This window comes from Oncorhynchus tshawytscha, linkage group LG03 (genome assembly GCF_018296145.1).
Source record: "Oncorhynchus tshawytscha isolate Ot180627B linkage group LG03, Otsh_v2.0, whole genome shotgun sequence".
In the NCBI taxonomy this organism is placed as follows: domain Eukaryota; kingdom Metazoa; phylum Chordata; class Actinopteri; order Salmoniformes; family Salmonidae; genus Oncorhynchus; species Oncorhynchus tshawytscha.
The window spans coordinates 2,642,612-2,666,937 of NC_056431.1; the positions used below are offsets into that span (position 1 = coordinate 2,642,612).

At 47.7% G+C, this 24,326-nt stretch overlaps 1 protein-coding gene across 8 annotated transcripts; it reads left to right on the forward strand.

Moving 5' to 3' along the window:
- The first annotated feature begins 2,562 nt into the window (after positions 1-2,562).
- On the forward strand, positions 2,563-22,273 carry LOC112238838 (double-stranded RNA-specific adenosine deaminase-like). Of its 8 annotated transcripts, none has more exons than XM_042307376.1 (17): positions 4,545-4,714; positions 4,851-4,995; positions 6,510-8,303; positions 8,630-8,877; positions 9,070-9,292; positions 9,426-9,574; positions 10,219-10,354; positions 10,651-10,883; positions 11,055-11,211; positions 11,522-11,690; positions 11,822-11,915; positions 12,264-12,380; positions 16,750-16,877; positions 17,212-17,394; positions 18,720-18,832; positions 21,085-21,284; positions 21,453-22,273. In XM_042307376.1, the coding sequence occupies exons 3-17, from the start codon at positions 6,654-6,656 to the stop codon at positions 21,820-21,822; spliced, it is 4,170 nt and encodes a 1,389-aa protein (XP_042163310.1). In that variant the 5' UTR covers positions 4,545-4,714; positions 4,851-4,995; positions 6,510-6,653; the 3' UTR covers positions 21,823-22,273. The 8 variants fall into 8 exon arrangements, with proteins under 8 accessions (XP_042163301.1, XP_042163320.1, XP_042163319.1 ...); XM_042307378.1 differs by having other exon boundaries at positions 4,856-4,995; XM_042307367.1 differs by lacking the exons at positions 4,545-4,714; positions 4,851-4,995 and adding an exon at positions 2,563-2,700.
- The last annotated feature ends 2,053 nt before the right edge of the window (positions 22,274-24,326 follow it).

Here is a 24,326-nt window from a genome sequence, read left to right on the forward strand (position 1 = left end):
TTAATACATGTTTATTCTTTACTCTGCATTGTTGGGAAGGGCTCATAAGCAAGCATTTTAAGGCAAGGTCTATACCTGTTGTATTCGGTGCATGTGACAAATATAATTTGATTTGGTTTATTCATTTCTGTGTAGTTCAGATCAGGGACCCAAGACGAAATTCTGTTACTGCAATTCTGTTACTATGTGTACATCCACTTCACTTACTGTTTAATAACCCAAGTAGACGTTTTCAAACTGAAGGTGCCATGTCATATCTGACACCCCATTTTATCTACAGACATCTTTGAATCTTAATTCGGAGCAAATAATGAAGAGTTTTTGGAAAACGTGGTCACATAAAAAAAAAATAGATTCCCCTAAATTCTAAAAACATTGCATCTGCACAGTTCTTCCAGTAAATGTGTTTTTGTAAAATGTTCAAGTGTAAATTGTTAAAAGTGGTCCTTATGCATGTAGTTTTATTTGTTTGGCATCGATTTTGTCACTTAAAATGTGAGCCCGTTACATTGGAATTGCCCATTCCCAATACACTACCCATCTCACTCTCTTTACACCCACCTTTCTCCCTGTCTTTTGACTCGTCTCACTTTCTCTGTCTCTATCCCTCTCTCTCTCCTTCCCCTATTTCTCCTCATCTCACTTTCTCTGTCTCTATCCCTCTCTCCTTCCCCTATTTCTCCTCATCTCACTTTCTCTGTCTCTATCCCTCTCTCTCTCCTTCCCCTATTTCTCCTCGTCTTCAGTTTCCATTGAGAAGGGGAGCAGTGAAGTGTGGAGGCTAGCATTAGTGGGGAGAGGGGGATTAATAAGCAACATATAGAAAATAGTTAGTGAAGGATGGTGGGAAAAGAGAGGGCCAAAAAACTAAGGCAGCAGTATTGAACACTGCTCTGATGAAGGTTGGCACAGCCACACAGTATAACTTCTAAATACTGTGGTCTAAGGCACTGCATCGCAGTGCTAGCTGTGCCACTAGAGATCCTGGTTCGAGTCCAGGCTCTGTCGCAGCCGGCCGTGACCGGGAGACCCATGGGGTGGCCCAGCGTCGCCCGGGTTTAGGGGAGGGTTTATTCTGCAGGGATGTTCTTGTCCCATCGCGCTCTAGACCTCCTGTGGCGGTTCGGGGCGCAATACACGCTGACACGGTCGCCAGGTGTATGGTGTTTCCTCTGACACATTTGTGCGGCTGGCTTCCGGGTTAAGCGGGCATTGTGTCAAGAAGCAGAGCGGCTGCTGGGTTGTGTTTCAGAGGACGCATGACTCTCGACCTTCATCTCTCCCGAGTCCGTACGGGAGTTGCAGCCTTTGGGACAAGATTGTAACTACCAATTGGATACCACGAAAAAGGGGTAAAAACAAATAAATCAAAAATAACTTCTAATTACAGTGAGGAAGTGACACTTTGAACGTAAGCAGTATACTGTACCATAGCTTCTACTTTAGAATATCATTATACACCCTAACACACCTGCTAGAGACTCAGTTTGTTAATATATAACTCAACCAGTATCACAAAACACATGCATATATACAGTAGTTATATCATGAACAAGCACCAAACAGTAATATGATAATATGATGCACTGACTGTAGCCTACTGGACATTACAGTGATGTATTTCAGTTTGATCCGCTGTGACTTTGAGCAGGACAGAGGACCCGAGTTTATGTTTCATGTTTTTTACGTTTACATTTAGTCATTTAGCAGATGCTTTTATCCACAGCGACTTACGATTTGTGTTTTTTTGTATGACATGTGGACTTTTGTCTGTATTCTGTTTGTATATTGTCTATTGCTGGCAGCACCTTCTCACTAAGGCAAATTCCAGTTATGAGTAAATGTACTTGGGCAAATAAAGGTGATTCTGATATTAAATGGAGTGGTGCTGACACCTACTGGGGGATGTAATAAGTGCAATTTGCAGGAAACAGTTTGAACATGGATCCAGTCTGATCCATTGATTGGTGGATAGTATAGCAGCCTATAGCTCTATGGGTTGGTGAGCGTCCAGGCACTGCAGTAGGCTGTGTTGCTGTAACGTGATGTGCTGATCTGCTCCCACTGCCTCTGTGTATCATGCTGTAAATAGTTCACTAACGTGTTCATAACAAGATACAGGCCTCATGTTTGTATTTTGTTGGATTCCCCCTGCAATATATGGGGCCTTTTTTCCCTACTGCCTTCTCTCACCTCTATCCAGCCAGCCATGCTTTGGGTGTTGAGTCTGGTTCATCTCAAGGTTTCTTGTAGAAAGTAAATCCTTATAAAAAGTACTAGCTCTTTGCAGGCTTCATGCCCACTAGGCCGGGTTTGTGGCAAATGCATTTGTGGAAGGTTTTGTAGCATACATATATTACATTTAATAGATTTGTTTTATTTGAGATCTGATTAATCCAATCCTAAACTAGGGAATGTAATAGCAGTGGCTTGGAGGTACTGCTATTCTACATGTCCTATTCACCTGCCTAAATGAGTCCAATCGACCTGCCGCAGCAAAGGTATTCCACCTCGTCTGATGTTCTTTTTTGGGGGACCGCACTCTGCAGTAAAACGGGCAGCGTCACTCCAAATGCGCCAGGTAAACTGTCGCAAACTAGTGATGTCATTATGCGCCCCCTAACCCCCTTGTTTCTTTGTCGACACTGTCGCTAGCAAGCAGGAACTCGGACTGATACAAAGCTTCAATCGCAAACCCAGGTAAATTAATTACATGTTGAACTCTGTTTTTACCTTTCGTGTTAGTTCAATTGAGATCTATATTTGGTTTCGCGCTAACTGAATAGCTTTCAAATGCGACTATGGTTGTTTGCACGCTTGTGCCGCAGTGATGCTCAATCAATGCTAACGTTAGTTAGCAAGCTATGTAGCTAGCTAGTCAATCCGGGCTATGCATAATTATCATTATTTTCACTGCATTTGACGTCGCGTTGCATGGTTGTTTACACTTGGGAGTTGATTGGGAAAGTGTGTCTGGAACAAATCGACAGTTGTGCATGTTATTTGCGATGCACAACTGCGGTTCTACGTTACCAAGCTAGTGAACCCGCTTGGAGCCTCCATCTGCGCAATATCTTGTTCGGAACATGCGTGCGCAGTCCAAACGACAACCATCCATTCAATGATGGCAGTTGAGTCGATCTCTGCTGGCAGGTTGCTGAGATAAATTAAATATTTACCAGGGTATTCAATGTGTAGCGTCAGTTAAAACCATGATAACTTTGCTAATTTCAGGTTATATTCATGGAGGACTTCAGTCAAGGGATAAACGCCTGTAAAAAGGGAATTGAGGATTAGGGGGGATTTACTGAAAAACGACTGTAAAATGACCAATTGGATCCTATGTTCATACAGCGACAGACAGCGTTGGGGGTCGGAGGCGGGATGAAATTGCACACTGATAGTTGATCCTCCTCCTGTCCACCTAGCTAACTAGTTGTGCGGGGTTCACTTTGACTGGGGGGATTGAAAATGGTGTGCATCAGAACCATCCATAGCAAAAATAAACATGGGAAGGTTATTCAGTGGTATCCTTAATTCCACATTCAAGCTGATGGCAGCAGTGACTATTAGTTTAGTTAAGTTTTATTTTAAAAATTCAACCGCGCCAGAGATGATTAACAGAGATGCTCTCGCGTGGCTGTGTTTGATTGACCAATGCATGCATGCGTATCCCTGCGTGATGGAATTGGGTTTGATGCTGCGTTCCGAACAACTGGGAACTCTGGGGGAAAAACGAGCTCCGACTAGGAAAAAATAGCTTTGAACGGTCATCCAAGTCGGAAACACGGGCATCTTTCCAGAGCTCCGACCTCAAGATTACCGACGTCATGCTTTGACCTCGTTTTTTTTTTTTACCCCTGAGTTCCCAGTTGTCTTGAAAGCACCAAGATCTGGGTACAGTGGCCGCTAGCTATATTCGGCAGCTGCTGCTGCGTGCTCAATTAAACTGTTCTGGTTGTGTTTTTGCCACAACAATAGTTTGACGCAACAGCAGCTGTGAGACATGACAACTAAGAGGCGATCTTGAATGATCATATTTTGTTACTTTTTTTAGGGAGGGGGGTTGAATGTTTTGGAGTTAGCCTTTGCATATATAGGCATCATTTCTGAAGGCTTTCTTGTCCAGATTGATATTTTCTAAAAATGTAATTGTAATGTAATTGTCTGTGTCTAGAGTGGATGCATTTTATAATAAATATTGGCTTACTGGAAAATAGAAAAAACGATTGCCTTCAACTTCAATCAATATACTGTATCCTCTAACAAAAAATACATCCTGTTTGACATAACACTACGGCACATTTTCATTCACATGACAAGGACCGATTATTTTTTTAATTATTTGACAATTATATTATTAGAATATCCACATGTTGTGAGAGAAATACATTTGATGTACATCCAAGTATTCAAACAGCCTTGGTACCTTGAGCTTGCACCAGTTTTGGCTACATCCTTAGCCAGTGAAACCTATGATAGGAACTATTGCATCACGTGACTCACCCAGACTGGCTACAGAGCGTGTCTAGAGAAAGGAAAACGAAACTATTCTGCCCTTTCGTGCTGTTTCTCGTGTTAAGAAACTGTAACTGCAGACTTTCTATGCGTTTTTAATCGGCCTATTCATCATTTCACATTGTAACGTCTGGTATAAGTATCTTGAATGGTAGGGGTACTAGATGTCCCTTTGAAATTGAGAAGCGCTCGTGCGGTATGTAAAAAAAATAAAATAAACGTTTTTGGGGGGGATGGTAAAATACATAGAATTTTGAGAAATATAGCCAACTAGTTGAATTACTTTTGTATTTGGATAGAACGTAACTGTTTTATCTCTAAACTGTTTGAAGTGTAGTCAACTTCTGACCCCGGCAGCGCGCCCGCAGACCTCAAGATCTCTGCCTTTCAAAAGTGACTGAAACCTACTCTCCTTTATGCCGCCTTCAGGCCAGGTGGTGAGGTAGTAAATCTGTATTTTATCCCGCGAACTTTCAGGTACGTTCATTGAATTAGTTAATGTCTTTCTACTGTCATCGATTCGTTTATGCAACCCACTAATTATGAACTTGATTTATAACACGTTGACCAGGGCGTATACCCAAATTCTGTAATTCAAATAGAAATGACTCATCAATAATCCAGGAACGGGAACATACCGAAAACGAGGCCAAACAATGTCTGTCTGGTCCATGGGCCAAAGACATCCTAATATTTAATGCGCAGCTCTGTATATTCATATTACCCATGGAAGCAGCAGAGGCAACTGAAGTTGAGCCATGCTGGGATGTTATTTTGGCCGTCAGTTGCCGGCTTGCATTAAGGTCAGCCAGATCCCGCTTTGACCCGGGGGGCACCCGACCCAAAGCTGCTGCTGCTGTCCGTTAATAACATTGCCGTGAAATAACTCGATTCCACTCGTCGTTATATTATTAATATGGTGGCAATCGTTTCGGGAGCAGCAGGCCTGAAATCTGAGGAGCAAGGTTGAGTGTCTTCCTGTGGTCAGTGACAGATATCATTGAGTGCAGGGAAGAAGCTTTGTAGTACAGCATTTTCATTAAAAATACCCCCCATCATGTTCTATGCCCTAAAGATTTATATGTAATTGGCATGAAATGACTAGTGCTTATTAAATATTTTAGCTGAGAAAATAATCAGCAAATTGAATTCAATGTCAGGTTTGCTGTACTAGAAGGTGCCCATAATATGAAAAGGTATTTGAAAATAGTCAGTGCTCAACCAACGTGAGTAGAGGTGCAACCTGTGTAGCCATCATGGGACTCTCATTAGCACCACCAGCTGATGAGTTTTCTCCCCCATGCCCCATACGAACTTGACCGTTCCCGTTGTGATTATTCTCAAGAAGGCCATTGAAGGCTGAAAAGTCAATCTTTTAAACCTGTCTACTAAAATTACTTATTTTTAATGGTGAACGAGCGTTATTCCTTTTCCTGTCCAATGTGTGTTTTATGGCAAACCTTTTATCAGGTTCAACATCTATTACTTATTTGCTTAGTGTTTAGTCTGTCAAAAGTTAGTGGAGCAACTCCTGTCCTTCACTGACCACCTTGAATCTTTTCTTTCCTTCTGCCTCACTCTCACTTCCTATGTGAAGCTGCAAATCATCCGTTAAACCAGAACTAAAACACTGAAGTCACAACCATGAATTATACATTTCTGACCTTTTTATACATGGATCTGGTTGTGCCCAATTGGGTCCAACAGCATGTGACACTGGGGCTGTATTGGAGACAGGATGGAGTACAGTGAGACTGTGTGTAATATATATATGTGTTATTTGTCATAAGCCCTTTGATCTACACTGTGTTTCTCCCGCCTTTTTTCCATTTCCATCAGGATTTTCCACTAGATTTTGACCAGTCTTATGTCCCTAGTTTCTTCTTCATATTGCTTTATATTTGGCTCTTTATTTTTAATTTCATGGCCCTTTTCCTCACCCACTCAGTCACTTTTGCTTTCGCTCACACCCATCTCGTCCTCTCTCTCAGGTGCTGACTGCCACTTTGCGATCATCGCCCACCCGGCTGTTCTGCCAGATTCTGTTGTTGCATCAGTATCCAACACAGAGACACATCCTCCTATCTGCTGCGTAACAGGCGGCCCTGGTCCCCCCTCAACCTGCCCCCTGCGCTATGAGCAGAGGACGAGGAGGGCCCCCCATAGAGCATTACCACCGACCCCCTCTCCCCCAACTGCAGGCTAAGCAACAATACTACAGAGCTGGACCCCTGGGATTTCACCCCAGAGCCTCCCCGCAACAGGCCCCACACCCAAACGTCCATTCATACCTGGGCCCAGTTCCCCCTCTAGTACCACCCAGTGCCCACTCTCAGCCTCTCTACCCCTCTGTCCCTCCCCCACCCGGTCACAGCCCAGCCCTGAATCAGCAGAGTTCTTGTCCCAGTGGTCCTAACTCCTTCAGGCAGCAGCAGGTCCACTTCCTGAGGGGACAGAACACTGAGGCTCCCCAGTTTAGGGTGAGCCCCAGAGGAGGGGCGCAGAGCTTGGGTCGAGGGAGACCGAACGGACTCTACAACGAATCGAACCAGGTCCAGGCAGGGTACAGCAGATACTCCCAAAACAGCTCTAGGGGGAGAGGGGGATACAGCAGCGAGCGAGGCAGAGGGAACGGTAGGGACTTCGGGTACCCACCCAGTCAGGGACCCCCTAGAGGACCAACCGGCCCTAGATTCTGGAACCAGAAGCAGACTTCAACCCAAAAGCAAGGCTTCAACAGACAGTGGAGCCTTCATGCAGACTGTGCTGACGGGCCATCTTTCTCAGAAGGCTTTCAAAGTTTATCCTTAGACAGAGAGAGGTCCTACAGAGGAAGAGTTGACCGAGGCGACAGCTTTGACAAAGCTTCTGTTGGTAGTAGTAATAATTCAAACAACAAGAGTGTCTCTACATTTCAGCCACCCGACATCCGAGAGCAAGTTTTGCAAGCCTTAGCAGATTTGAGCCCCGGTGAGAAGCTACAAGCAAAGTGTTTGGCGAAAACGTTGCGGTTGCCCAAAAAGTTTATCAACCAGGCCCTTTACGGTCTCGAGCGTGATAAGAAAGCTTCAAAACACGGTGAAAGTCCTCCAGAGTGGACTGTCTACGTAGAACCACAGGAAGAACCGGAAAGTAGAGATTCTGATCCGGAAAGCCCACGTTCCCAACCGAGGGAACGTTCTGTGGAGTCACAGGAAAGGCCTTCAGAAGAAGATTGCTCTCACTTCCTGTCTGTGAAGGAGGAGGACGTTGTCATCGAGGCTGAGATCCAGCAAATTGAAGCACAGGGTCCTGAGGGCGACAAAGAAGAAGATTACTACGTAGAATCGGATTCACACTCCTCTTCCTCAGAACCATCTGAGTCACATCGGCAACATTCCCAGTCCCAAACCCAACAACCCAGTGTCAACAGCAGCAGTAACGAAGAGCTTGACCTAGACCTTGACGAGAGCGACATGGCGGACTGCGGCAGTAATCAGAAGGAGTTGATCCTGCAGTATCTGCTGGAGGCAGGGGAGGCCACGGCCCTGGTGATCTCCAAGAACCTGGGCCTGAGGGGCGCCAAGCAGGTCAACCCCACCCTGTACGCCATGGAGAAGCAGGGCGACGTGAGCCGCAATGCAGAGGTGACCCCTCACATCTGGGAGCTATCTGTCCATCGCAGGGAGAGGATGGAGAGGAGCCTCAAGGCCGAGCGCTGCGCCCCTGCAAAGGTCAAAGGAATGGTGTCCGGATTCCAGGCAGTGCCACCCGGATTGGAGTGTCTAGAGGCCAACGCTGAGGCGGTAGGTGGACACTCACACAGCGAGCGAGGGGTGGGGGGGAGTTCAGTTGGGGGAATTCATTGACGTCTTCCTGAATTTGGGAGACCCCCTCCCTCACTTGGAGCCCGTCTCCTACGAAGGGGAGGAGGAGTTCGGCAGTTATCCTAGTAACATAATGTTGGTTGGAACATTGAGGGGTGAACATAGCTCTGTAGATTCCGAGCTGAGAATGCCAGTTCTGGAGCCCTTCAAAACCGCCTGACACCGATCCCACTGACCCCCCCCCCCAACTTCTGCTTCACTTCTTTCTTTCCTCACCTACTTCCTCCTCTTCATCCCTCTATCAGGAGGACGAGTCGAACGGAGGGCAGTGGGCGACCGACGATATCCCTGAATTCCTCAACGCCATCAGCCGGGATGGAGGGGGGACAGTAGCAGTCTCCCTGGCAGCGCCCCCACCTCAGAACCTCCGTGCCAAACTCCAGGAGGTGAGGGCCAAGAACCCCGTCAGCGGCCTGATGGAGTTTGCCCAGTACCAGGGACACAATTGCGAGTTCCTGCTCCTCGACCAATCAGGGCCCTCACATGACCCCAGGTCAGTGATGTCATAATGTTCCCAACCAATCATGGTTGGCTGTTGCTGGTATGTCTAAGAGGAAACCAGCTGATTGATTTAGCAAATTCATTTTTAAAAATTGCAAGAGAAAGTGTGACGAAGAAATAAATAAAGTGTTGTCCCTGCTCTTTCTCATTACCTCTCACTCCCTTGTATTTTTCTCCCTCTCAGATTCCGTATGCAGGTCATGCTGGACGGCAGGTTGTTTCCTGTTGCTGAGGCATCTAATAAAAAGGTGGCTAAGAAAGATGCTGCCGCAGCAACCCTGAGGATTCTGCTGCGTGAGATAGAGGGGGGAGGGGCTGAGGAGGGGCTCACTGCAGGGGTGGACCAGGCCATGGACCCCACCTCTGACGTCCCTGTAAGTCTGAAGTGTGTTCGTGTGTGTGCGGAGGTTAGTAATAATCAATGTGCTCTGTTGTGGTTGATTGTGTTGTAAAGGCCAAAGATTTGTCTCTTTTTTTTCTATCCTTTTCTAACTCTCTGCTCTCTCCCTCCCTCGCTGTCTCGCTCTCCCTCTCTGTCAGGAGGTGGTGGAGGGTCCGCCCCAGGCCCTGTCCCGTTCCCTGCCGGGGGGTAAGAACCCCGTGTCCATGCTGATGGAGTACAGTCAGCGCACTGGAAACCCCATCGAGTTCATCAACACTGGACAGGAGGGCCCACCTCACGACCCACGGTATCCATCTGTCTACATCCTCATCAGGGATGGGGTCAATTCCAAATGAAGTCAGTCAATTTAGGAAATAAACTGACATTCCAATTCAATAATTGAAAAAATAGCATCCATTTTCAATGATTTCTCTATAAACTGAAAAGGAGAAGCTATTTATTTGAAGTTTTTCCATTTTTGAATTTAAATTCAAATCACTTCCTGAATTGAGTGACTTCAATTAGAATTGAGCCCAACCCTGCTTCTCATTTTTCTCTCCCTGGTTCTCTCTTCTATACATAAATGAATCATCAGGGAAGGTGGGCCTGCCCTCACCTCTCTTTCTCTCTCTCCCTCGGGAGCAGTTACTTGTGTCCTGTATGACTTTCATACTGCAGCAGTCTGCTGACTGGATGATACAACAGCACCTCTGTGTCTCTCTGCATATAACCTTCCCCTAGGCACCTACTGTACTGTCCCGCAGTAATCTGATACTGGGAAGTGTGACCATCTTTGTCCCTCTCTTCCCCCCCTCTTCCTGAGTGCTGTAGTCTCTGTGAAGGAGCACAGCTCTACTCTGATGCCCCCATGTGGTTAGAGAGGAATGTCCTCTTACCTCTCTCACCAATGTATGTTTAGGATGTATAAGTTAGTCTCTGCTCCCTCCTCAGGTTCATGTTCAGGGTGAAGATCGGGGAAAGCCTGTGTGCTGAGAGCTCAGCCCCCAGTAAGAAGGCTGCCAGGCAGCTGGCTGCAGAGGAGGCAGTCAAGGAGTTAATGGCCGACGGGAGACTGCAGCTCAACAAGGTGAGTAAAGGAGCCAAACATGGGACTGAAAGATGTTTCAACTAAATGGATGGTTCCCTGAAAGAAACACTACCCCATCTATTTAGGATTTAGGCTTGTCAAGCTAGCTAGCTGTTTAGCTATGGACCGACAGAATGTCATAAGACCCCGGCATGTGGACTTCTCTCATTGTGCCTCCAGGCCGTAATTCTAAGAAAAGATCACTCTTCCCTCTCTTCCCACCTCCTCTCCTCTGTCTTTTCACTGCCTTATCTCTCTTCTCCTCCCTCGCTCTCCATTTACCCCGTCCTCTCCAGCCCCAGTTTCCCCTGTGTCTGTCTGGTGATGAAGGGGGCTTCATGCCTGCTTGCCCCTCCCTGCCCCCGCTGACAGAGGAGGAGCTGCGTTCTGCCCACGAGGCGGGGGTTGGTGACCTCATCAGCCACCTAAACAACAACGCCGTGTCAGGTCTGCTGGAGTACGCCCGTGCCAGGGGCTTCGCTGCAGAGATACGACTGGTTGGGCAGTCAGGACCACCGCACGAGCCCAAGTCAGTATGCACACGAACATACACCCTCTAAGTGTAATTCAGAGTCCACAGCTGCAGAGCTGCGGTAGTCCGGCGGTCCATTGTGACATATAAAACACTATGAAAGGCAACAGTTCAATATTGTAAAACGCGGCTGTGCAAACATGGATGCTTAACTCCCCTCTCTCTCAGGTTTACCTACCAGGCTAAACTAGGGGGTCGCTGGTTCCCTCCTGTCTGTGCTTCCAATAAGAAGCAAGGGAAACAGGAAGCAGCTGATGCAGCTCTGAGGGTTCTGATTGGAGAGGCAGAGAAGGCTGCCCGCACCGGGGAACTAACCCCTGCAGAGGTCAATTTACCTCTCTTACTATACTACTTTTTAAAACTCTGGGTCAGGACCCACACTGGGCTTTGGGTGTGTTAGAGGTGGGTCGGGAGTGAGGAGACTGCACCTAGAATCACACACTATTTCTTCTTCATTTGGGTTGCTGGTAGATGATTTTGGGTCACGGGAGGATGATTTTCTCATTGGGTCTGGAGCTGAAAAATTTGAAGAATGCCTGCTATACTATGAATACACTGTTAATACTATGATTCTGCTATAACCTACTTCTGTGACTGGTGGGCCGTTCATAACCTGTTATTGTTTCTGTCTCTAGCTGCCACTGAGTGGTGGGACAATCCATGACCAGATCGCCATGTTGAGTCACCAGCGCTTCAACGCCCTCACCACACGCATACAGCACAGTCTTCTGGGAAGGAAGATCCTCGCCACCATCGTCATGAAGAGGGGGGAAGGGCTGGGGACCGTGGTCAGTCTGGGAACAGGTACCTGCCGTGTGTGTGTGTGTGTGTGTGTGTATGTACGCGAGAGAAAATAATGACAAGCCTTTTGGAATGATTTTTGTCTCCACCTTTTGAGTTAATATAAATGTATTTTTGTTTGTTTTTCTCCTCAGGAAATCGTTGTGTTAAAGGGGAGGAGCTGAGTCTTAAAGGGGACACCGTTAATGACTGCCACGCAGAAATCATCTCCAGGAGAGGGTTTATCAGGTAGGAAGTTACTGCTGCTTATTTGTCTTCCATTCTGTCCTTTTATATAACCAGTCTTTCCCCTTCCTCCTTTGCTCTTCGTTTAGATTCCTTTCTAGCTACTCTCCCTGCCTTTCTGAAACCTCCCTTTCTCCCTCTACAGGGTGTCATATGTCAGCTGGGAAGTCATTACAGACTATGATGTGTGTTAATGTGACTGTGGAGTCCATCTGGTTAGTGTAGAGTGTATTAACACCACTTACCAGATCTGCTGTTTCTCCACCAGTCTCCCTTTATTTGTGTGTTGGATCCTGGACACTTTCACTGATCTGAATCACTCAAATATGGATTCTACCTTCCCCCCCCCAGGTTTCTATATGCTGAGTTGCTGAAGCACTGTGAAGGATCAGAGGACAGCATATTTGAGCCAGCTGAGGAGAACAAGCTCCGGATCAAACCTGACACCACCTTCCACCTCTATATCAGGTGGGCCTACGGCGGAATGAGCCCCCATGGCTCATTCTTCTCCACCTACTGTCTTCTCTCCCCTTTCCTTCTGTGCCCACGCACATGTTGTTCTAGGAGTTTGAGAAGCCAGCGTTTTTTTCTTCATAGAAAAGTTTTGGGCGGGCCGTTTAAGTGTTTTCGGGCCACGTATGTCAAAACAGTAAAATAAAAAGTGTCATGTTTAGATAATGATTTCCGGGGTGGTAAAACGTTGTCAGTCTAAACTGAAGACTAAAACCAGATATAAAGTATGTAGAAAAGATAATGGCGCTATATATTCTATAATAAGATCCTCTTTGAGAACTAACAATGACCCAAATAAAAGCGAGACAGTCAGGGAGAATAAAAACATTCCCAAAATGATGCACTCAGGGGTATTTTTGTCATGGCATGGGGCCCCATTGATGTTTGAGTCCTTCAGTTCAAATAAGCCATGAAAAAATGTGTAGAATTGCAAATTGTGTCACTGGCCAACAGGGGGGCCTCTAAAATTTAGTTGGTGACCCCGCCATTGGCCACGCCCACCACCTTTTTTTTCTCAAATCAAATCAAATTTTATTTGTCACATACACATGGTTAGCAGATGTTAATGCGAGTGTAGCGAAATGCTTGTGCTTCTAGTTCCGACAATGCAGTAATAACGAGCAAGTAATCTAACTAACAATTCAAAAAAAAACTACTGTCATACACAGTGTAAGGGGATAAAGAATATGTACATAAGGATATATGAATGAGTGATGGTACAGAGCAGCATAGGCAAGATACAGTAGATGATATCGAGTACAGTATATACATATGAGATAAGTATGTAAACCAAGTGGCATAGTTAAAGTGGCTAGTGATACATGTATTACATAAGGATGCAGTCGATGATGTAGAGTACAGTATCAACGTATGCATGAGATGAACAATGTAGGGTAAGTGACATTATATAAGGTAGCATTGTTTAAAGTGGCTAGTGATATATTTACAACATTTCCCATCAATTCCCATGATTAAAGTGGCTGGAGTAGAGTCAGTGTCATTGACAGTGTGTTGGCAGTAGCCACTCAATGTTAGTGGTGGCTGTTTAACAGTCTGATGGCCTTGAGATAGAAGCTGTTTTTCAGTCTCTCGGTCCCAGCTTTGATGCACCTGTACTGACCTCGCCTTCTGGATGGCAGCGGGGTGAACAGGCAGTGGCTCGGGTGGTTGATGTCCTTGATGATCTTTATGGCCTTCCTGTAGCATCGGGTGGTGTAGGTGTCCTGGAGGGCAGGTAGTTTGCCCCGGTGATGCGTTGTGCAGACCTCACTACCCTCTGGAGAGCCTTACGGTTGAGGGCGGTGCAGTTGCCATACCAGGCGGTGATACAGCCCGCCAGGATGCTCTCGATTGTGCATCTGTAGAAGTTTGTGAGTGCTTTTGGTGACAAGCCGAATTTCTTCAGCCTCCTGAGGTTGAAGAGGCGCTGCTGCGCCTTCCTCACGATGCTGTCTGTGTGAGTGGACCAATTCAGTTTGTCTGTGATGTGTATGCCGAGGAACTTAAAACTTGCTACCCTCTCCACTACTGTTCCATCGATGTGGATGGGGGTGTTCCCTCTGCTGTTTCCTGAAGTCCACAATCATCTCCTTAGTTTTGTTGACGTTGAGTGTGAGGTTATTTTCCTGACACCACACTCCGAGGGCCCTCACCTCCTCCCTGTAGGCCGTCTCGTCATTGTTGGTAATCAAGCCTACCACTGTTGTGTCGTCCGCAAACTTGATGATTGAGTTGGAGCGTGCATGGCCACGCAGTCGTGGGTGAACAGGGAGTACAGGAGAGGGCTCAGAACGCACCCTTGTGGGGCCCCAGTGTTGAGGATCAGCGGGGAGGAGATGTTGTTGCCTACCCTCACCACCTGGGGGCGGCCTGTCAGGAAGTCCAGTACCCAGTTGCACAGGGCGGGGTCGAGACCCAGGGTCTCGAGCTTGATGACGAGCTTGGAGGGTACTATGGTGTTGAATGCCGAGCTGTAGTCGATGAACAGCATTCTCACATAGGTATTCCTCTTGTCCAGATGGGTTAGGGCAGTGTGCAGTGTGGTTGAGATTGCATCGTCTGTGGACCTATTTGGGCGGTAAGCAAATTGGAGTGGGTCAAGGGTGTCAGGTAGGGTGGAGGTGATATGGTCCTTGACTAGTCTCTCAAAGCACTTCATGATGACGGATGTGAGTGCTACGGGCGGTAGTCGTTTAGCTCAGTTACCTTAGCTTTCTTGGGAACAGGAACAATGGTGGCCCTCTTGAAGCATGTGGGAACAGCGGACTGGTATAGGGATTGATTGAATATGTCCGTAAACACACCGGCCAGCTGGTCTGCGCATGCTCTGAGGGCGCGGCTGGGGATGCCGTCTGGGCCTGCAGCCTTGCGAGGGTTAACACGTTTAAATGTCTTACTCACTTCGGCTGCAGTGAAGGAGAGACCGCATGTTTCCGTTGCAGGCCGTGTCAGTGGCACTGTATTGTCCTCAAAGCGGGCAAAAAGTTATTTAGTCTGCCTGGGAGCAAGACATCCTGGTCCGTGACTGGGCTGGGTTTCTTCCTGTAGTCCGTGATTGACTGTAGACCCTGCCACATACCTCTTGTGTCTGAGCCGTTGAATTGAGATTCTACTTTGTCTCTGTACTGGCGCTTAGCTTGTTTGATAGCCTTGCGGAGGGAATAGCTGCACTGTTTGTATTCAGTCATGTTACCAGACACCTTGCCCTGATTAAAAGCAGTGGTTCGTGCCTTCAGTTTCACACGAATGCTGCCATCAATCCACGGTTTCTGGTTAGGGAATGTTTTAATCGTTGCTATGGGAACGACATCTTCAACGCACGTTCTAATGAACTCGCACACCGAATCAGCGTATTCGTCAATATTGTTGTCTGACGCAATACGAAACATCTCCCAGTCCACGTGATGGAAGCAGTCTTGGAGTGTGGAGTCAGCTTGGTCGGACCAGCGTTGGACAGACCTCAGCGTGGGAGCTTCTTGTTTTAGTTTCTGTCTGTAGGCAGGGATCAACAAAATGGAGTCGTGGTCAGCTTTTCCGAAAGGGGGGCGGGGCAGGGCCTTATATGCGTCGCGGAAGTTAGAGTAACAGTGATCCAGCCTCATTTTGGTCCAGAAAAAACCTTGGAAGATCCTTCTAGTTAATGACCTGCTCCTATCCACATGTATATCTACCTCTCCCTCTCTCGCTCTACCCCTCTTTCTACCTCTCTCGCTCTTCCTCTCTCGCTCTACCTCTCGCTCAACCTCTCCCTCCCTCTCTCGCTCAACCTCTCCCTCCCTCTCCCTCCCTCTCTCGCTCTACCTCTCGCGCTCTACCTCCTGCGCTCTACCTTTCGCGCTCTACCTCTACCTCTTGCGCTCTACCTCCTGCGCTCTACCTTTCGCGCTCTACCTTTCGCGCTCTACCTCTACCTCCTGCGCTCTACCTTTCGCGCTCTACCTTTCGCGCTCTACCTTTCGCACTCTACCTTTCGCGCTCTACCTTTCGCACTCTACCTTTCGCGCTCTACCTCTACCTCCTGCGCTCTACCTCTCTCTCGCTCTACCTCCTGCGCTCTACCTTTCCTCTTCCCCCTCTCTCTCTACCTCTTCCCCTCTCTCTACCTCTTCCCTCTCTCTCTCTACCTTTCCCGCTCTACCTTTCCGCTCTACCTCTACCTCTTCCTCTCCTCTCTCTCTCTCTCTACCTCTTCCCCTCAAGCGCTCTTCCCCACCTCTTCCCCTCTCTCTCTCTACCTCTTCCCCTCTCTCTCTACCGCTCTTCCCCACCTCTTCCCCTCTCTCTACCTCTTCCCTCTCTCTCTCTACCTCTTCCCCTCTCTCTCTCTACCTCTTCCCCTCTCTCTCTCTACCTCTTCCCCTCTCTCTCTACCTCTTCCCCTCTCTCACTCTCTCTTCCCCTCTCTCACTCTACCTCTTCCCCTCTCTCTCTCTACCTCTTCTCTCTCTCTACCTCTTCCCCTCTCTCTCTCTACCTCTTCCCCTCTCTCTACCTCTTCCCCTCTACCTCTTCCCCTCTCTCTCTCTACCTCTTCCCCTCTCTCTCTCTACCTCTTCCCCTACCTCTTCCCCTCTCTCTCTCTACCTCTTCCCCTCTCTCTCTCTACCTCTTCCCCTCTCTCTCTACCTCTTCCCCTCTCTCTCTACCTCTTCCCCTCTCTCTCTCTACCTCTTCCCCTCTTCCCTACCTCTTCCCTCTCTCTACCTCTTCCCCTCTCTCTCTCTACCTCTTCCCCTCTCTCTCTCTACCTCTTCCCCTCTCTCTCTCTACCTCTTCCCCTCTCTCTCTCTACCTCTTCCCCTCTCTCTCTCTACCTCTCCCCCAGTACTGCTCCGTGTGGAGACGGGGCGTTGTTTGATAAGTCGTGCAGCGAGGACGCGGGGGACGGCCAGGGCCACCAGCCCCTGTTTGAGAACGCCAAGCAGGGCAAGCTGCGCACCAAGGTGGAGAATGGTGAGTTACAGCCAGATGCCATCTGCAGCACCGTTCCATGAGGACCCCCTCTGTTACTGAGGACAAGCACATAGAGCCACCATGCTCCATTCTCTGCAGGCCAAACAGAGCATGACTACACATTCACACCTCATTTGCTGCTGCTGCCACAAACACACCTGGTAGAAAGGACAAATATCCCAACGGATTTGAATGTTCCAGTCTAGAGCATGGACTGTGTGATTCTAGTGTACAACCATCACCACTGGCTCTCTCATACACCCTATTCCTCATACTGCATGGCTTTGTCGTTGGAGTCAAAAGTATGCCTCAAGGGTGTCTGTGCCATGTGTAGGTGAGGGCACCATCCCGGTAGAGTCATCGACTATCGTGCCTACCTGGGACGGCATCCAGCACGGCGAGCGTCTGAGGACCATGAGCTGTAGCGACAAGATCCTTCGCTGGAACGTCCTGGGTCTGCAGGGAGCCCTGCTCTCCCACTTCCTCCATCCTATCTACCTGGCTTCAATCACCCTGGGTGAGGAGGGAACGATAGTACATAGAGGGAGATTGGTGGAAGGACAGAAGAGATGAGGGAGGGGACAGTAAACATTTGAGGGAGGTTTGATTTGAGAAAGAGTGAGGGAGGACAGATTGAGTGTGGGAGTAAAGGGAGAGAGGGGGTCAACGGTCACCGTTGGCTTCAGTCATGTTTAACAAACACAACTCATAAGTAGACAACATCTCAATCCCAAACTACATTGTCCTTATACTGTAGGAGTCATGACCAGCTAACTATCCACCTATACAGTCACTGTCCTTATACTGTAGGAGTCATGACCAGCTAACTATCCACCCAGACAGTCACTGTCCTTATACTGTAGGAGTCATGACCAGCTAACTATCCACCCAGACAGTCACTGTCCTTATACTGTAGGAGTCATGACCAGCTAACTATCCACCCAGACAGTCACTGTCCTTATACTGTAGGAATCATGACCAGCTAACTATCCACCCAGACAGTCCCTGTCCTTATACTGTAGGAATCATGACCAGCTAACTATCCACCCAGACAGTCCCTGTCCTTATACTGTAGGAATCATGACCAGCTAACTATCCACCCAGACAGTCCCTGTCCTTATACTGTAGGAGTCATGACCAGCTAACTATCCACCCAGACAGTCACTGTCCTTATACTGTAGGAATCATGACCAGCTAACTATCCACCCAGACAGTCCCTGTCCTTATACTGTAGGAGTCATGACCAGCTAACTATCCACCCAGACAGTCACTGTCCTTATACTGTAGGAGTCATGACCAGCTAACTATCCACCCAGATAGTCCCTGGCTGACTCTGTCCTTATATTGTAGGAATCATGACCAGCTAACTATCCACCCAGACATTCCCTGTCCTTTATACTGTAGTAGTCATGACCAGCTAACTATCCACCCAGACAGTCCCTGGCTGACTCTGTCCTTATACTGTAGGCGTCATGACCAGCTAACTAGCCACACAGACAGTCCCTGGCTGACTGTCCTTATACTGTAGGCGTCATGACCAGCTAACTAGCCACACAGACAGTCCCTGGCTGACTGTCCTTATACTGTAGGCGTCATGACCAGCTAACTATCCACCCAGACAGTCCCTGACTGACCCCCTCAGACATCCATCTCTTTACTCACCTCTCCTTGTCAGAGTACTCTATGATGTGATCAGCCTTGTTAACATGGAAATACACTGACTCACACACTCTTCTGTCATTCTCTTTCTCTCCCTCTTTCTTTACATGTCAATCTGTCGCACCCCTTCCTCTCTCTTATGTTTGTTTTCCTTGTCCTTGTCTCTTATATTTGTCCTTCCAGGCTACCTGTACAGCCATGGCCACCTGACACGTGCTGTCTGCTGCCGATTGGCCAGAGACGGCGAAGCCTTCTCCAAGAGTCTACCTGCTCCCTACACACTCAACCACCCCGAGGTAGACACACAGTACACATACAGAAACACACTCAACCACCCCGAGGCACACATACACAGTACACATACAGAAACACACTCAACCACCCCGAGGTAGACACACAGTACACATACAGAAACACACTCAACCACCCCGAGGCACACATACACAGTACACATACAGAAACACACTCAACCACCCCGAGGCACACATACACAGTACACATACAGAAACACACTCAACCACCCCGAGGTACACACACAGTACACATACAGAAACACACTCAACCACCCCGAGGTAGACACACAGTACACATACAGAAACACACGCAACCACCCCGAGGTAGACACACATACAGAAACACACGCATCCACCCCGAGGTAGACACACAGTACACATACAGAAACATACGCAACCACCCCGAGGTAGACACACAGTACACATACAGAAACACACTCAACCACCCCGAGGTAGACACACATACAGAAACACACTCAACCACCCCGAGGTAGACACACATACAGAAACACACGCATCCACCCCGAGGTAGACACACAGTACACATACAGAAACACACTCAACCACCCCGAGGCACACACACAGTACACATACAGAAACACACTCAACCACCCCGAGGCACACACACAGTACACATACAGAAACACACTCAACCACCCCGAGGCACACACACAGTACACATACAGAAACACACTCAACCACCCCGAGGTAACACACAGTACACATACAGAAACACACTCAACCACCCCGAGGCACACACACAGTACACATACAGAAACACACGCATCCACCCCGAGGCACACATACACAGTACACATACAGAAACACACTCAACCACCCCGAGGCACACACACAGTACACATACAGAAACACACTCAACCACCCCGAGGCACACACACAGTACACATACAGAAACACACTCAACCACCCCGAGGCACACACACAGTACACATACAGAAACACACTCAACCACCCCGAGGTACACACACATACAGAAACACACGTACACACACATACAGAAACACACGCAACCACCCCGAGGTACACAACATACAGAAACACACTCAACCACCCCGAGGCACACACACAGTACACATACAGAAACACACTCAACCACCCCGAGGCACACACACAGTACACATACAGAAACACACTCAACCACCCCGAGGTACACACACATACAGAAACACACGCAACCAGTACACACACATACAGAAACACACTCAACCACCCCGAGGCACACACACAGTACACATACAGAAACACACTCAACCACCCCGAGGCACACACACAGTACACATACAGAAACACACTCAACCACCCCGAGGCACACACACAGTACACATACAGAAACACACTCAACCACCCCGAGGCACACACACAGTACACATACAGAAACACACTCAACCACCCCGAGGCACACATACACAGTACACATACAGAAACACACTCAACCACCCCGAGGTACACACACATACAGAAACACACGCAACCACCCCGAGGTACACACACATACAGAAACACACGCAACCACCCCGAGGTGCACATAGACACACACTCAACCTCCCGAGGTAGACACACAGTACACATACAGAAACACACTCAACCACCCCGAGGTAGACACACAGTACACATACAGAAACACACTCAACCACCCCGAGGTAGACACACAGTACACATACAGAAACACACTCAACCGTACACACCCATACAGAAACACACTCAACCGTACACACCCATACAGAAACACACTCAACCACCCTGAGGTACACCCATACAGAAACACACTCAACCACCCTGAGGTACACACATACAGAAACACACTCAACCACCCTGAGGTACACACATACAGAAACACACTCAACCACCCTGAGGTACACACATACAGAAACACACTCAACCACCCTGAGGTACACACATACAGAAACACACTCAACCACCCTGAGGTACACACATACAGAAACACACTCAACCACCCTGAGGTACACACATACACACACAGTACACAAACAGCCGCTCCAAGCTTCCAGCATAGCCATTAACGCAGACACAAACATTGCTTTCCGCTCTGTTTAAAATGGTTGATTCATCTGAAAGGACTTATTTAGTCTGATTTCAAATCAAAATCAAATGTTATTGGTCTCATACACATATTTAGCAGCTGTTATTGCGGGTATAAGAGAAATGCCTATAATTGAACACACTCTTCATCTCCCTTTACTCTTCTCCATCACTCCATCTCTGTCTCCCTTCAGGTGGGCAGGGTGAGTGTGTATGACTCGACGCGTCACACAGGGAAGACCAAGGAGTCCAGCGTGAACTGGAGCCAGCCAGACCACATCACTGTGGAGGTGCTGGATGGGACCAAGGGCAAACTGGACGGGTACGCACCCCGCACCACAACTAGAACCAGACCCTCAGACCTCATCCACCCTCATCCAGATAGCAGCACCAGGTGGTTAACCTGGGCTACACAGGGCCCCATTTCAGTAGAATAGCGATCACTATTTATACTCCATATCGAGTAGTGGCATTTAATTCATATGAAAAACATGATGAAAATGTTTCAATCTCAGCGCAGTAGCTTCTGTGTATTCCTAAACCCTGTTTGTCTTCCCTCTAGCCCCAAACTGGACGTGTCGCGGGTCTCCAAGTCCAACATCTTCCGTCAATTCCGGTTGTTATGCCAACAGTGCGGGCGCCAGGACCTGCTGGCTCTCCCGTCTTACGCCCAAGCCAAGATGGCCGCCATGTCCTTCCAGGTCGCCAAGCAGCAGTTCTTTGATGCGCTCGGTAGCCATGGTTACGGAGCCTGGATTGGCAAGCCATTGGAGGAGAAGAGCTTTGACGAAGCGGCGGCCTCTGATGGCCAAGGGGCAGGAAGTGTTGCTAATAGCAACCAGGGATACAACAACAACAATAGCTATGGAAGCACAACCACTGACTATAACAGCAGCCAGTGGGGTAGTAGTGCGTACACACAGGCCATGTAGAAAGGAGGGAGAAGGGAGGGTTGGCTAGAAGGACATGAGCCTGGAGGACAGGGGGGGAAGGGAGGAGAGGAAAGAGGAGCTAGCAGCGAGTACTGGATCTTCTTGAAAGAAGGGGTAGAGGTCAGACAGATTGGAAAGGACAGAGTTACTGAGATGGAGGGAGGGAAGGGGATAACAGGCCAGCCCAAGGGGTGAGGGTCAGACAGCAGCAAGAGAGATGGAGAGAGAAGGGGTTGCTACTGCTACACAAAAGCAACAGAATATAGAAAGAGAGGGGAGAATAGGGGGTTAGTAAGCATGATGACTGTGATGTAGTGACATTCAGAGCTGCATAGCATGCACTACTGCTCCACTGTAACAGTAGCCCCAGGACACTCTATCCTCACATTTACATACAGGACAAACCCTCCCTGCCCTCACGCACACAGCCCTGTCTCTCTAGTTCAGACACCCTACACCTGACCCTGTCCTACTCGCCAGCCAGCCATTCAATCACGCATGACTAGTTTAATCTGTACTTATCAGCCTGAGCATGGATAGTAGTGATCACACTTTATATATATAAACCAGCCTTGTAACGTTTAGCTACTCCCCGACCTAGTAACCCACCCCTTTACACTGTTGTTAATGCTATGGCTACGTCTACAGGTCACAGCCTGGTCCATCCCATAACTCGACTGTAACATAAATTTGATGATGACTAACTAGCCTAGATCATAATTATTCTGTTATTGTTGTGTCCTATGTGGTGTGTATCACTATTGTTCTTGAGGTTTTTGGTGTTGCCACTCGAGGGCCACGTCAGAAAGGACAACGGTGATGTTGAGAACTGCTGAGAACAAGTAAATCAGCTACTTGTTTTCATTCATGTTAGGGGGGGGGTCAAAGTTCAGGTTAGGATAAGTGATTACTCGTAGTTGTGATAAGAAGAAAAGAAAGGCTTTGCACTCTTGTCCTTCCTAGCGTGGCCAGAATGTGGCCGACGGGTTTTATGCGGACAGGGAGAAAGACTGGTTTGTTTTTATGTTTTAGTTCAGTCTGATCAAATACATTCAAGGGTGAAGCAATATATACATCATGTACATACAAATACATAAATACACAGATGTATATGCAATAATGTTTGTGTAGGGTATGTATATATCTCTGTGTGTGTATGTATATGTATATATTATGTATATATTTTGTAAGTCATGCCTAAAATTGATTTTCTATTGACTATTTTTTTGACAGAAAGCATTTTGTTTTATTATGTATGAAAATTCTGTCAAGTTTTAACGTTTTAACAAGTGGATGACAGAAAGCATTTTGTTTTATTATGTATGAAAATTCTGTCAAGTTTTAAGTGATTATAAAGACCGGCTTTGTAAAAGCTGAAATGTGTGTTTGTCTTTTTTTAAATGTATACTAAAGCCCTCATAACCGTGAATATAGACTGTTAGCCAAGTATTAACACTACAGTCAACACACTTGAGAATGTGTGTTTCTTCAGTCTTGTCTCATAACCGTGAATATAGACTGTTAGCCAAGTATTAACACTACAGTCAACACACTTGAGAATGTGTGTTTCTTCAGTCTTGTCTCATAACCGTGAATATAGACTGTTAGCCAAGTATCAACACTACAGTCAACACACTTGAGAATGTGTGTTTCTTCGGTCTTGTTTGTCTCTTGTGCAGAAAGGGGTAATTGGTCATTTAAGCGATGGACTCCATAGAGGCGTGTGTGTTATAGACTACTGTTTGTTTTCAAAGAGGATGTTGTCTGGTGGAGGGTTGATCTTTACACAACACTGATGCAGTGAAATGAGTGCTGTGTGTGTTTACCTGTTATTCAGTCCCTCAGTGGGACTGAGGGCACGTTACATCAGTGTCTGTCTTGTTGATATTCTCTGACAGCTGAGTATTGCCAGGCTAGGCCCAGGGAGCTGTGAGTGACTAGAAGAGCTCTGGCTGAACTGAATATTACCAGGCTAGGCCCAGGGAGCTGTGAGTGACTAGAAGAGCTCTGGCTGAACTGAATATTACCAGGCTAGGCCCAGGGAGCTGTGAGTGACTAGAAGAGCTCTGGCTGAACTGAATATTACCAGGCTAGGCCCGGGGGTGCTGTGAGTCATCAGAAGAGCTCTGGCTGAACTGAATATTGCCAGGCTAGGCCTGGGGGTGCTGTGAGTCATCAGAAGAGCTCTGGCTGAACTGAATATTGCCAGGCTAGGCCTGGGGGTGCTGTGAGTCATCAGAAGAGCTCTGGCTGAACTGAATATTGCCAGGCTAGGCCTGGGGTACTGTGAGTGGCTGAACTGAATATTGCCAGGCTAGGCCTGGGGTACTGTGAGTGGCTGAACTGAATATTGCCAGGCTAGGCCTGGGGGTGCTGTGAGTCATCAGAAGAGCTCTGGCTGAACTGAATATTGCCAGGCTAGGCCTGGGGTACTGTGAGTGGCTGAACTGAATATTGCCAGGCTAGGCCTGGGGTACTGTGAGTGGCTGAACTGAACATTGCCA